This window comes from Mandrillus leucophaeus, unplaced genomic scaffold, assembly GCF_000951045.1.
Source record: "Mandrillus leucophaeus isolate KB7577 unplaced genomic scaffold, Mleu.le_1.0 Scaffold691, whole genome shotgun sequence".
NCBI lineage: Eukaryota > Metazoa > Chordata > Mammalia > Primates > Cercopithecidae > Mandrillus > Mandrillus leucophaeus.
The window spans coordinates 1,574,024-1,588,923 of NW_012107486.1; the positions used below are offsets into that span (position 1 = coordinate 1,574,024).

General features: G+C 43.5%; 1 protein-coding gene across 1 annotated transcript in view; it reads left to right on the top strand.

The window, feature by feature from the left end:
- The window catches only part of CACNA1E (calcium channel, voltage-dependent, R type, alpha 1E subunit), a 424,230-nt gene that overhangs the window by 368,506 nt on the left and 40,824 nt on the right, over positions 1-14,900 (top strand). Inside the window, exons 29-35 of the mRNA XM_012002628.1 lie at positions 3,727-3,738; positions 5,334-5,430; positions 8,438-8,598; positions 9,157-9,294; positions 10,124-10,325; positions 11,150-11,314; positions 11,962-12,072. Of these exons, the coding sequence (XP_011858018.1) occupies positions 3,727-3,738; positions 5,334-5,430; positions 8,438-8,598; positions 9,157-9,294; positions 10,124-10,325; positions 11,150-11,314; positions 11,962-12,072 (886 nt within the window). The remainder of the gene's footprint in view (positions 1-3,726; positions 3,739-5,333; positions 5,431-8,437; positions 8,599-9,156; positions 9,295-10,123; positions 10,326-11,149; positions 11,315-11,961; positions 12,073-14,900) is intronic.

The window sequence follows — 14,900 nt, forward strand, 5'->3', positions numbered from 1 at the left end:
TATGATAGCTCAGTATTTGAGATCAGGAAGTACTGGTCCTTTTACTGTTTCCTGCTTTGGTTAAAACCCTCCAATGGTTCCCATTTGAAAGGCACTCTAACATCACAAATAAGAGCATAGGTTTCAGAGTCAGGTACATTTAGGTCTGAATCCCAGCACATTAACTGCCTTAACTTTGAACCTCTGCTTCTTCATCTGTAAATGGGGATTCAAAAATAATATTTTGGTCCTATGAGCATTAAACAAGGTAAAATGTATTTAATGTCTGCTATAGTGCCAAGCACTTAGTAATTGTATAATGATAGTTATTATTTCCTACCAAATAATAGTCCAGACACATTAGTGAGACACTCGAGGCTCCTCACAGCATGACCCCTCCATCTACCTTTCACTCCTGCAAGCCTGGCCATTGCCTGAGGCAAGAGATTCCTTCAGATCCCTGAGCTATTCTCTGCTGAGCTCATGGGGGTGGGCAGAAGGCCATGGCACTTAAAGGACAGAAGGGTTCTTTAGAACCTGATGTCCCTGCTCTGCCCTCATGGGAGGAGAGTCAGTTCCTGGCAGAAATCAACTTGAGAGCATGTCCTTTGAGAAGAGGGGACCTGGGAGGTGAAGAGCAAGATTACATTGAATGCTGAGTGATTACACATGAAAGATCTGGAGGGCAACTTGACAATTGAGCTGGAAAATTCTCATCTTTTACTGATGAAACAAGAAAAAAATGTGTCATTTTTTTCTCCTGGAGAGCAGCCAGGAACCTACCAAATAAATAGAAAATAAATGGTAAAATGGGTGGCCCAACTGAGTCCCAATTAAAGTGAGATCAGTGCATCCTAGTGTGTGGAATTGTCCTTAGATTTTAACATTAGAGTCAATTTTTGAACCTGATAGAAATTTAATTAGGCAGTGTAAAAACATCGGATGATAATTTAGTAGCAGAGACTAGCAAAGTATTACCGAACAATTACATTTAAATGATTTGTAAAATGCACGTGAATTATTTCCAAAACAATGTGCCTCAATTAAGGTACTTGAAGAGCTCATCCTTTTAGTTTAGTGAAATGTCTTCCTTGCGATCTTGTTGGCTTTGATAATGGCTTAAATCACTCTTGTATGTGTGGATTTGGGAGCAGTACTTTGGCCTAGTCCCTGTGTAAATTATATTTTAACTAATGGGGACTAAATTGTTGAGGCTTTTCTTGACTCCAGGGCCTTTGTTATTCAGTACTCTTTTCATTTCAAATGGCAATTTTTAAATCAGTTAAATCTTGCCCCTGGTAACAAAACTGAGGATGAAAGCATAGTTTTCTGCAGCTATTCCAATTTATGGCTTTTCAATGGCTCCTCTGCAGTAAGAGACCTGATGAAAGATGTGTAGAGCAATGACTAATTTTTTTTTTATTTTACTTTTGGCCTGTGTGTGATTGCTGTCCCTGGCTCAGACCTGTGGGAGTTAGGATGGGACAAATAGCCCCACCCAGTGGTTTGGCAGCCACACTCAGCTGTTAAGATTAGAGTGTACCATTAAGGAACCTGTTTTCCAAAACAAGGGACAGTGGTGAGTTTGCATTATGCCATGCATTATATGATCTATGTGGTAATATAATGAATTATACCATGACGTTTTACTAGGATTCTGGGGGGGAAATTAATTCAAGAGAGCAAATTATATCCTTTATCCAGGTATGTCGGAAGAGCAGAAAATATTGGGGCCTCCCGCAAAAGATGCGTGTCTATGAGCATGACCTCTGAGAACCTTTTCAGATGCTGCAGGATAGAAAGGTCTCCGAGATGAGGACTTGAGTTAAGCAGAAGGCAGAAGCTTGGGGTGTGTGATCCTAGACCACCTGCCTATATATTGATCTCCCACCCTATTCCTACATCTTAGAGACATGAAAGATTATCCCGTAGTTCTTCCTTAAGACAAATGTAGCCTGGGGAAAGGGAAACCTATGTAGTTATTTTGGTAAACTTTTTAATTGATTTCATTTTTCCTATGGCAGCTTGCAGTTATACTTTTATTTATGTGGTTGTTTACTTGAGGTCTGTCTTCCCTACTAGACTAGGTAAGTTTCAAAAGGTTGGCAACCTCATTTGGTCACAACTGTATATCCAGTATGCAGAACAGTGCCTGATATATATTAAGGACTGCACAGATGCTTGCTATATGAATGAACAAAGGTGTGTTTGGCTGACCTACCATATGCCCTGTCTTATATGTGAGAAGATGCTAGGGGAGATATTTCTGTCCTCTGAATATTTGGAGGTTATCACATTAAGGATTTAAGGTTTATAAGGCCTTGGGTCTAATTCCCAAGTCATCATTCATTTGGCATTTATAGTGAAAATTAATTTAATTTTGAATATGGGATCATTTGTTGAGTAAAATGACCATTAGAAGTCTTTCCTTGTGACATACAGTAGTGGAACATAGGTTTGTCATACATTGGCAAAAAATAAGAAAGGAAAGAAAAAAAGTAACCTTTATCACAATCTGCAACTAAGAACCAAAACCTGAATTATGAACACTTCTTCTTAGCAGTAGGCCAGGACAGGGAATCATGAGATGCAGGTTCACCTATGGTGAACTCACTCAGTCAATGATCTTAGGCAAGGCAGTTCCTCCTGGGGCCTCAGTTTCCTTTGCAGTTGGGTGGATTTCAGGGATCTCTTCCAGTTCAGAAATACACTGTGCTGTTTGACAGAACTTTGAACTAAAACCTGCTGGTGCAGAGCCTTAGTGGTTAGGAGCAAGAGCTTTGATCATCATACGTGCTTGGGTTCATGTCCCAGCTCTGCCAACTGATGCCGGGCACTCTACCTCTCTGAATCTCTTCTGTGAAATGGGGATAGTGATTCCTATGTGCTAAAGTTAGGAGGTTTAAATAAAGATTTGCACTAAAATTGCTTAGCACAGAGTCTGGCCCAGAATCAATAAATATTCAAAAAATTTAGAAGTTGTCATTACTTCTGTCTTGAAGATATTTATGCCCTTACTTATTTTAAATGCCTCACCAATAGAACTGGGATGATTTTTCATCTTCAAACTGCACAGTATGCTCACAATGGACAGGTGGTCATTTAATTTATCAAAAGGCAAACTTTGGTGTGACATCATGATCTTGACAGACAAATGCCTCCCTCCCTTATTTCAGGTTAGTTTAACAGTGATGCTCCTCTGAGCTTCTAAGAGACATCAGTGTGTCTCTCTCTGAGTGGTTGCGTGTCCCTCTTTAGATGAAACCCTTTATAAGCATAACCATGCCAGTGTGAGAGAACTTCTGGCCCGGAGTGGGCATAGTTCCTCCAGCCTGGTTTCTTATAAATTCACTGGAAACAGAGTTTGTCTGAAGACTACACAAGAAATGAAAGTAAACGCCTGCACTTAGAAAACTGCAGTTAAACCAGACTCCATGGAAATAATGCACAATACCCAGAAGCCTATGTAGAATTGTCACTTGTGCTGGCAGAGGGCCTTCGCCCCTGCAGGCTGGGACAGTGGCCAGGGAGCAAATGGTGTGCTGGCCCTTCCTTTCACAAAGGTGTGGACACTCTAAGTGCCAAGGCTGTGGGTGGGGTCCCTTGGGCCTGTGCTGCTCTGATTCCCTATCATTGTAAGGTTCTCTTTTCTCCCTGAAGTGTTCTGACTGTCTTTCTTCTCTCTACCCTAACCCCACTTTTGTTTTATTTTGATTTTCTACTGCTCCCTGATTGGATCCTCCATAGGAACGCTTTGGGGTAAATATGTTCAATTATCTTTGAAGTAAAAGATACAAGGAATGAGTTGGAGGAGCAAGAAAGTATGGTTGGGAGGAGAGGGGCTCATGCATTGAGAAAAGAGTGATCAGCTTTTATTTATATCCCAGAGACCAAAATCAGGAGTCACCAAGCCTTCTTGGGAAATGATCATTCTTGTTGGTGTGGATATGTATTAGGCTCATATGTTGCCTCTTTTAGGTATGTAGACAGATGAGCCTAATGCGGTGAAATAGTTTGTAAAATATACCAAAGCCTCTGGATGTTAAAGACCATATGAATGCAATGCTTTTGGATTATTTTTATTCAGATCTAGGATTGAATAAAAGTGACTTGTAGGTCATGGCCTGTAATCATTAAGAGAGTCTTAAAATAAACATTCTGGGCAAAGTCAGCATTCCTTGAATTCAATTAAATATCTTTTGGCCTCGCTTCTGTGAAAGAAAGCCCTTGCAGTTCCCACCTGATGTTCTGCACCCCATTTCCTCAGACTGTTGGTGTAAGAGTAATCTGGGTCAACATGAAGAAAGAGACAGAGCCTTACTCCACTATTTGGAGTCTTGTTTTCCACCATTTGTGTGTTTTATAAACGATAATTATTTGAATTCAATGCAAAGGTCTCAGGGGAAGAACAGGGAAGAAAGAGAAATGCAAGTTTATTGTTCATTTTATTCCTAAAAATAAAAAGAGAAATATACTGTCACTATTAGGAGTAAACATTTCCAAGAAGCTGAATAGGGAGGGTCATTAGCTGTAGGGCCAGGATAAAGGTAGGCCGGGCCTGCAGTTTGGGCCTCCCCCAGCCCAGTGACTCTCTGCAGCCTGTGCTAGGTGCACACCGTCTGCAATGGAAGGTACTGCGGGAAAAGCCAGCCACACAGAGGTACTGCAGTGTGAGCCAAGGTCCTGGCTAGAAGCCTGCATGACATGCTTTCTCTGGAACACGTGGCCCAGCAAGAGTGTCATGTCTGCCACCACCCTGCCTCACCTTGCTCTCTCCTGCACTAATGAACTGTGCAGTGGTGACAAACCTAGATTAAGTCAAGTGCCCTGATGAGGCTTGCTCTCAACTGTGGGTTCATCAATTCAGCGAATATCATTTGAGAACCTATCATTTAACAAGCACTGGATTTGGCACAGTGGGGATCTGAAGTGGGCTACTGCTCACATTCCCTAGTTGACGTGTCTTCTGTTTTCATTGTGCCAGGGTGGTAATCAGCAGCATTAGACTGGTAGTTAGGGAAGGAAGTGTTTATTAACGTATGTGCGTGGATGCCTCTGTGTGCCTATGTGTTCCTCTGTGTGTGTATATATGAGTGTGTATGTGCATGTGTGGGTGTTTATGCATGTGGATGTGTGTTCATGTGTGCACACTGGGAAGTGATTTGAGAATATTCCTGAAGCGTTTTTCGTAGGATGTCCCTGGAGTCAAATCTGACTCAAGTTTCTGGCTTCTTGCCTCCATCTCTCCCATACATCTCTCCCCTTTTAGCCTGTTGTTGCTAATGCCATAGTTTGAATGTCATTTTTATTTCTCCCCCATTCCATATGATTCCCTGGGGGCCTCTCCCCTGCAGAACCAACAAAGGACGGGACATCAAGACCATCAAGTCTCTGCGGGTGCTCCGAGTTCTAAGGCCACTGAAAACCATCAAGCGCTTGCCCAAGCTCAAGGTAGTGTTTACAGAGTTTGTTCCCATCAAATCCCCTTCTCCCATCTTCTCTCTTTAGCCATGGCTGGCCTGCCTTTGGAGAATTTGTTCTGGGAATATTCCTTTTTCTCACACGGATATTGAAGTTCTTTTCATCTGTCTGAGCTAAAGGTCTTAGTTTCAAAGGAAAATAGCCAACATCCCAAGAAATCTGTAAGAAAGCTTTTCCTTTTAGTTCAGACCCAGGTGGTATCTACTCTCCAGTGTGATATGTCATCCAAGAGGGAATCCTGTGTGGCTTTGTCCTGGGGCCTCCTATGTCCCCAGTGCAGACCCAGAACACCAGAATGGACGCAACGGGACCCCTCTGTGTGTTGTGGTCTGCGTAGTTTTTAAGGCCGAGTATCCTGGGACATTTTCTTTTTCTTACAGCTCTAGAGGAGAAGAGGCTCTTCTGGCCCCACCCTTTATAATTTTGAGGCACAGATAGGTCAGTAACTTGTCCAAGGACATGCAGTCCATTTTTGGCAGAGGCAGAGAAGAAATGGGGAAGTGAGCTGACATGAATTAAGTTCTTCCTATTGCCAGGACTTTTACTAGGTATCTTACCCAGATTTCTCCTTGTCTAATACTCCACCTGCTCAACTCGCCTGGGGTTCCACTTTCCATGAGCCTTCCTGCCTCTCAGGAAAGCATCATGCGCTCTATTACACAAGTCTGCTAGCCTGTTGAACCCACCTGCCCCACCCCACATACTTTGCTGTTAATAGAAGCTGAATCTCCATGGGAGGAAAGTTCTTTCTCCCTGAATTCCTATGAATGTCAGCAAGTCACTGCCAGGGAGAGGAACAGAGCTCCTGGTTTCCAGCCCCAAAGTCTTTCTGCTGCTCAGGCCACACAGCCAGCCAAGCCCCATCTTCAGGGGCTACACCAGAATATTTTCCAGCAAGCAGACTCAATTCCCTAACTTCTGCATCGCATGGAATCATGCAGTGCTTCTCAAAGTGTGGGTCATAGGCCACCTGCATCAGGATCACCTGGGTACTCCTTAAAATCCAGATTGCTGGCCACAACACAACAGAGCCAGAATCCCTGTGGGAGGGGCTTGGAGTGCGCCTCTTAAACCGGCTTCCCAGGTGACTCTTAGAATATAGTGTAGTTTGAGAACCCCTGTCAACATTAAAAAGAACCCACGTGAGTGCCAGGCTCAGCTCTAGGACTTAGAAGCTATATGACCTAGGGCAAATTACTTATTCTTTGACTTTCTTTCACATGGGAAATGAGGACACCTTGTAACTCATACATCTGTGGTGTGGAGAAAATGAACTGATGTGAGTGGTCCCTGTTAGAAAACTTAACAGTTCCTCTGGAATGCCTGGGCCTGCTCTCCCAAGCCTGCCACAGGGGACAGAGCTTGGGGAGGGCTCTTGTGCATTTGACTCTCCCTTGCTTCTCAATTCCCACTTCCTATTGGATTCTCATCACCTCTGATACTCTTTGCCCACCCCAACCCCAAACCTCCTTCAGGCCTCATAGCACTGCTTCCCTTTCAGCCATTTGGCAATGCAGAGAGGTGGCAAAACTAACTAGGTTCATGAAACAGAAGAAAAGTCACTTCTGAGAGGCCCTGATGTGACTGAAACCTGGCTACGTTTCAGAGCCCAGGGGCCCTGGCCCACCGCATGGGTTCCCAGAGAGAGACACCCATGCTCCCAAGGAAGTGGCCTGGCCGACTGCTGTCCTCCCTGGCTACCCCGCTTTGCCCCTGGAGGAGGCACTTGCACAATGTCAGCTGTTTATTACTACCTTCCTGCCCAGTAATGGCCCAGTTCAGCACCTGCCCATAAATACTCATTGGGTTGTGCCTCACACCCCACAGTGTGCTGCCTGGGGCCCTGACCCTTATCAGTGTTGTCAGTGATCCTGCAGGGCAGGATTCAGTGGGCCTCAAGGAGAGTGCAGACAAGCTTGATGAGATTAGTTAATAGGCCAGAGAAAGCACCCTGCAACCTTGCTTAATTCTGTTAAATTAGAAAGGGCTAGTTCCTCGCTCTGCAGCTCCATAACCTGAGGGAGACGTAGGTGGCTCTGACGATTCCACAAGGCTGCCTGTCACTCACATTCCCCGCAGTGTTGAACTAATTAAACCAGCAGTGCTTCACCCAGTGCTGCAAAGAAGCAACTGCACAAATGCAGCACCACTGTGGGGCTAGATTATCCTGTGAGCTAAACCTAAAACCTAGAAAATAACCTAAAAATGGCCTGAAATGTGTTGAATTCCCATGTAACTCCTCACAGCTTAGGGCATAGAGTGGAGGTCACTGGAGGTCTGTCGCCTTTTAACTGAAGTGTAAGTCCCTGGTTCTATCTACCCAGTCTCGCCATCTCTAACAGAAGGTGTGTATTGGTCTTTCCCACTTTACTTCTATTGGTCTTCATCCCCAGTGCAGCCACCTTCACTAGAGAACATTTACATGAAGTACTAAATATAATCACAAATGTATGAACTTGCTATGAAATATTAGTGAAATGAACAAAGATGATAGTGTATTATTACCTGATTCTTTTAGAAAGGTAAGGAGAAAATAATACATAATCAGTATATAATTCGAATCTAAGAATGTCACCAAATAAAGCACAAGCTATTTAAAGACTAAAATGGGCTAAATGATCTCAAAGATCCCTTCCAGCAATACACTTCTATGCTTCACACTAAGTGGAGTACCCGTACCAGGAACCCACAGAGGACCACATTCCTTGCTTGATATCATCGGATTTCTACTGCGTTGGGTCTACATTCAGTTTCAGAACATGTGTTCCCATCTTAGGTGGTAGGTCCTTGCAGTCATAACCAGCTTAGAAGCCAGCCCTTAATCTCATGAGCGACGCCTCACCTCTTAGCAGGAAATTCTATCCTGGGACAACTTCTTAGTGGGGCTTGGTGGTGGTGGTATGGCCCAGCTCAGCTCTAGACAAGTGTGCAGACCATCACAGGGTTCACACAGCAGGGCTCTTTGCTCTATCCACAGGCTGTCTTCGACTGCGTGGTGACCTCCTTGAAGAATGTCTTCAACATACTTATTGTCTACAAGCTCTTCATGTTCATCTTTGCTGTCATCGCAGTTCAGCTCTTCAAGGGAAAGTTCTTTTATTGCACGGACAGTTCCAAGGACACAGAGAAGGAGTGCATGTAAGTGCCGCCAGCACATCCCACTTGATTTTGCTGAAGCATGTCCTGATGAGCCCACTCCACCCCCACAGGTCCACCTTCCCTCCTCTCTATCTTACCCATCTCCACGCTTCTTTCAGCAAAAAGACAAAACAGGGAATCAATAAACTTTTTATTGAGTGCCTCTTTTGTGTCAGACATGAAAACTTGAGTGTAAACTGTCTTGTACCATGACATTTTACACTCGAGTTTTCATTTTAAACCCCTATAATGAGCTATTGAAATGAGTTTTATTTGCTTATTATACAAGTGGAAGCTAAGACTCAGAAAGTTAACCTTAAGCAAGTTGCTCAAGGTTACACAGCCACTAGTGAAAGGGTTGGGATTTACTGCCATATCCATTGGGCACCAAATCCCATTTTTGCTCCATGGTAAAAACACGTTCCTTTAATAAATTCCTTTTCCTTACACATATATGGTGATCATTATTACTCCCAAATTATTGTGACCTGTAGAATGTGCTGACTCTTCCATGAGCTATAGTGAGGGGGCCCTCTTTCATTTCTGCTCTGGTTTTAGAGGCAACTATGTAGATCATGAGAAAAACAAGATGGAGGTGAAGGGCCGGGAATGGAAGCGCCATGAATTCCACTACGACAACATTATCTGGGCCCTGCTGACCCTCTTCACCGTCTCCACGGGGGAAGGATGGCCTCAGTGAGTGATTGAGTTGGCATGCTTGTATGTGGCTGTGATAGGCCCCCCGGTTGCCTTGAGAAGCTGACTCAAGATGAACAAGGCTCACCCTTTGTTATTGTATCAGGGAAAGTAAGGGGTTTTCAGAAGGTGACACAGGCAGAAAAAAGGAAGAATGAAAATTCTTCAGGCAAAAATGGAGAATCGGGTGAGCAAATCAGGGAAATATTTGAAACTCTTAATGTTTTAGCCAATTATTGAGGAGTTGAGTGGAACCATCTGACTTCTGTGGAACAGATGAGTTTTGAACAGCCCTGTACCTGTAAGGAGAGTTCCTGAGAGCTGTTATAAACAGATTTATCCTCCAGGGGGGCCCAGTACCTGAGAGCCTGAGGATTGAGGGTTAAGAATGAGTTGGCAAAACCCAAAGGCACTTCCTGTGATCATGAAGAAGACCACAGAATACAGGTCTTATGCTGCCCATAGCTGAAAGCTAATTTTTCAGAGACTTAGCAATGACTAAGACACCACTTTCTGGTGGCAGCATGTTCTTGTTGGCAGCAAACTGTTAAATGGAAATCTGGGAGTCTCTTTGTATTGAACATGACAACCTAAACTATGAAATTATGTCCCTCTGTTGCTTAGGAGTCGAGTGCATGATGGAATGGGGGCTAGAAAGAGAAGCGGATTGTTGATAGCAGGATATGACACTTGGGTTTGGACTCAAAAAACTTAATGGAGGATCTGCAAAGTCAAAGAAGTCAGATAAAATATTATAATAGGTGGCATATCTCCTAATGAAGCCAAGACTGTCATCCACCATCTGTGCCCTCTCGTTCTGTCCCCACAGAGTTCTGCAGCACTCTGTAGATGTGACAGAGGAAGACCGAGGCCCAAGCCGCAGCAACCGCATGGAGATGTCTATCTTTTATGTGGTCTACTTTGTGGTCTTCCCTTTCTTCTTTGTCAATATCTTTGTGGCTCTCATCATCATCACCTTCCAGGAGCAAGGGGATAAGATGATGGAGGAGTGCAGCCTGGAGAAGAATGAGGTAACAACAATTGGTCTAAAGTGGGAGGCAGCAGGGGCTCCAGAAAGGATTCTTGGGCCAGCAGTGTAAGAAAGGAGGACTGCATTTTCTTAACTTGATTAAGAATTATAGAGAGAAGATGAGAAAAGTAATTATTCAGTCATTAAATAAACATTTTCCAAGCACTGTTTAAGGCCTGTGTATGAGGCACAGAGATCTGGAAGATGTGTAAGATGTTTATGATGCAGTCATTACCTTTGTGTATGCATAGTCTAGAAAACAAAGATGTGTGGCACAATGATAATATCAGATATCTGCTTATCTGGCTGCTGTGACCTTCCATGCCATGTATTTGCTGTAAGGGCAGGGAATGTGTCTTATCACAGCTTTTCCAGCAACAAGCATAGTTCTGGCACATTGTAAGGTTTCAAAAGCTTTTTTTGAAATTTCTTTCCTTTTTTTTTTTTTTTTTAACGATGGAACTGAACTGGAAACGTTAGGGACTGTAAGAAATGTGACAGAAAGTGCTGTAGAAATACATAGGTAGGTAGATCTTTACTTCTGACTAAGGGCACCAAGGAAGGCTTCCTGCCTAAATAGCTCAGCCACATGCTGTGTAAAGGACTTTTTAAATAATCATGAAGTCTCTACTCCACATGACAACACCTCCTTCAAGGTGATGCCTTGTCTGTAGTTTTGTCTAGGTGACCCCAGTTGCCATCTTTACTTGCCCAGCCCTGCCCTTTTTCCCATTCACTGCCCTCCTCTTCTGAACATGGAACAGAGCCTGCCATGCTAGATCTATGGGATCTGAACTTGTGCGAATAACCATGACTTTCTTGCAGAGGGCGTGCATCGACTTCGCCATCAGCGCCAAACCTCTCACCCGGTACATGCCGCAGAACAGGCACACCTTCCAGTACCGCGTGTGGCACTTTGTGGTGTCTCCGTCCTTCGAATACACCATTATGGCCATGATCGCCTTGAATACCGTCGTGCTGATGATGAAGGTGAGAGGAGAGAGGCACAAGAGCCGGCTGAGCCCCAGCGATGGTTCCCTCCCACGGCAAGTGGGAAGACACCCCAACATCCCAGCCCGTCACTGCTTTACCTACTTTTCCATCATGGAATCCTTTTGTGATCTGTATTTTGTTCAACAACCCAACCTCTGGGGCTTTGGGGGTCCACTGAGCAAAATGCAGTGCAGCCTATAGTAGCCATCCAGGGGCTCCCAAGACCTGAGATGGCAATGGGAGGCAGCTTCAGACAAGGGTGGAAAAATCAGGAGACAGAGATCCATCATCATGGGGTCTGAAGGAGCCTTGGAGTACTCAGAGAGGCTCATCCTGTTTAATACTAAATGACTAACTCCAGTAACTAACTTTAGAAAACGTTTCTTCTCTGCCCACCCTCATCTCTAGGAAGACTGGCCATTTTGCTGTTAAGTCTGGTGGGGTGTGGGTCTGTGTTTTCCTTTGTTTTGTTGGGTAGAATATGTGGTTCTCCCCTCCAGCACTCGAAGTCCATCTCTCCTCCTGTACTGCGTACCAGAGTCTCCTACAGGGCAGGAATGAGAGATGGCCAACCTCGGTGACATGTATTCCCCCTCTTACCTTAAGGCTGTGATTCTTTCTCTCTTCTTTTCTCTTCCTGGCAGTATTACTCTGCTCCCTGTACCTATGAGCTGGCCCTGAAGTACCTGAATATCGCCTTCACCATGGTGTTTTCCCTGGAATGCGTCCTGAAGGTCATCGCTTTTGGCTTTTTGGTATGTCGCTGAATCCTTCCCAGCACTGGGCGTGTCTCTTTCTGTTGGGTGCTTTCCCAGCCTTTGTGGAAAGGGAGGTGGTTACTGCTATTCCAGAAATCACCCACCTAGATGTGGGCTCGTTTTGACTGCTCAGTAAACTGCCATAGAGACAAGATGTGTGAGGAAGTTGGGAGAAAGGGCAAAGGAAGCCACATCCCAGGTTCATGCTTATGGGGCTATCAGCCCTGGTCCTGTGAAATTCTGTCAGCAGTCCAGAGGCGGCCATCATTGGGTTTTACTAGAACTGCAATTTATGTGTAGATGAAGGAGCAAGCCAAAGATTGGACTAATAAACTTCGAGTGCTTATTTACTGGTAAAAGGTATAAGAGCTTTATAACACAAATAGGAAAATACCTATCGCTGTTAGCCTCAAACATAGCAAATAATAGATTTTACCTATGAGTCCTTCTGCCATTAGTAACATGAAGAATAGTTTCTGCCAAAGAAAATAGGTGTTTATTACTTATGCCTATAAAGGTTAATGGCCTTTAAGAGGGGTGTGTGTGTGTGTGTGTGTATGTGTGTGTAGTGCAACGGGAAGGATTCTGGAATTAAGTCTGAGGAGGTTTGGGGATGATGAATTTTTCTGCCATGAGCCCTCTTTTTTCTTTTCCTCAACTACTATTAATAATTATAATGTTTGGCAAATTCTTGCATCTGTTCTCAAGAGTGTTAAGAAAACCTAGCCCTTTGCTTCAGTGTCCTATAAACAAGATAATCCCGTTGGCCACCCTCCCCCCACCTTGCTTCAGTGTGTACAGTGAGTTCAGTGGGATGCAAGCCCACGTGACAGCTGTTTCACACTTAGGGTGTGAGCTACCATTTCAAATTACATGGGTATATGGCTTTCCCTGCAAGAAGGAGAACTTTGCTCATTATCTGAATAAGTGTTTGTCTGGTAGCAGCTTTAACAGAGACTCTGGGCTGGGTTCAATAATTGTGAGTGTTGATTACGGGGGCTGCTTTTGGTCTCCCAGCGGGTTCTTTGAAAAACCATTAAGTTGATCATTTTGGGTGGAGAGTTTAAGGGAACCAATTGCAGTTGGCTGCATTGTGTTTGCCTGGCTCCCTTTTGAGTGTTTTGAGACTTGGGGAAATAAAAAAGTAAAAGAAACTACTACCAACAAAGATGCCTTTATAATACAGTCTAGCCCTGAGCAGGGGGAGTTGACCGAGAGGGAGACACAAGCACCACAACAGGGAAAGTTTTTCTGTGCATGTTGATTACTTGTATGTGGTATTGACATTGTCTGTGACTTAAGACCCATTATGTGTCTAATTATGGCGAATGCTGAATATATATTCACAGCCTTAACTAGATTCGGCCCTTGAAGCCTGCATCCTTCCCACCCTACCCCCATGTTTTCGTTCAAGGTCTAGAGGGATTTTCACTCTATAAAAGGTACCACTAATTCTGATAAGTCCTTACATTGTTAAGGCACTCTAAGCCTTCAGAATATCGTAATATATACTATTTCATTAGATCTTCTCAGTGACTCTGAAATAGGCATGGCAGATGTCACTATCATAATTGCCATTATTGTTGTTATTTTAAATGAGGAAATTGAAGTTCAGAAAAATTGTATAGCTTCCTAAAGATTACATAATGACAGGCAATAGAATTGCAAGGCAAAATGGGAAAAAAAGGAAAGGAAAAAGAAAAAGAGGGTAAGATGTAACAAAAATTGGTTGGTTATCAAGTACCAAATGCTTTACATATTGTTTTTCTCTCCATAACAATATATTAGATAAGCATTCTTATTTTTGCCTTTTTATGGATCAGCTGGAGCTCAGAAAGGTTGAATACTTTGGCCAAGATTAGTAAGAGGTAGGGCTAGGATTCAGACCCTGTTCTTTCTAACTTCAAAGCTCACAATAATCTACTAGTCTACACTACACTGTACTATTCTATACCATACACCACAGTGTGCTAGTCTATACCACAGCATGCTATTCTGTATTGTAAAGCATTGTTAACTGGAATCCAGAGCTTCTGGTCCTCTGAGACTTAGATCCGTGCACCAATATTTAGAAAGAATTAAAACCAAGAATTAGGAAGTTCACCCCAGGTGGGACAATAGGAGAGCCCTGAGAATTGAGGAATTCAGCTACTTAATTTAGCTCCACCACTGATAGACTAAATATTCTAATGGAAAGTGAATTTATGAAACTCTGTGCTTCAGTCTCTCCACATGCCCCATAAGTACATGTGGCTTTGGAATAAGGCCTCTCTCAGCCTCATTTTCTCGTACATAAAATGAGGATAACAGTAGCTACCTTATGGCCTTAGCTACTTTGTTGTATGTATCCAATTAAGTGATATTCATAGCCTTCTGAGTGGATGTTCCTTAAATATAACTTCTCTCTCTCTCCACACTCCTTTTCTCTCTTTATTGGGTATTTTTCCCCCCTCTTGCCAACTTTTCCATTCAGGATTCTATGAACATGGGGTATTTGTCACTCCCTGCCTCTAGGATCCATGAGAGGAATAAATGAGTTGAAAGAATGCCAAAGGCCTGGCCTAGTGTCTGGCTCATGTCGTAGGAATTCGATGATGCTAGTTGTGAGGCTGGGATGGAGTATACTTCTGCAGTGCTCTGACAGTCTCTTGTTTTTTATGCCAAGGATAGGATAAAATAATCCATTGTCCTGTGATCTTGCTGAGGATATCAATTACAGGTGTTTGAAATTTTCTTCTCCTTGTACTTTCTCTGTCTCCTCTGAATTTCTGCATTCTGTTGATTTTAATCTCTGTTTTCTGTGTTACAGACTGCCCTTATATGTC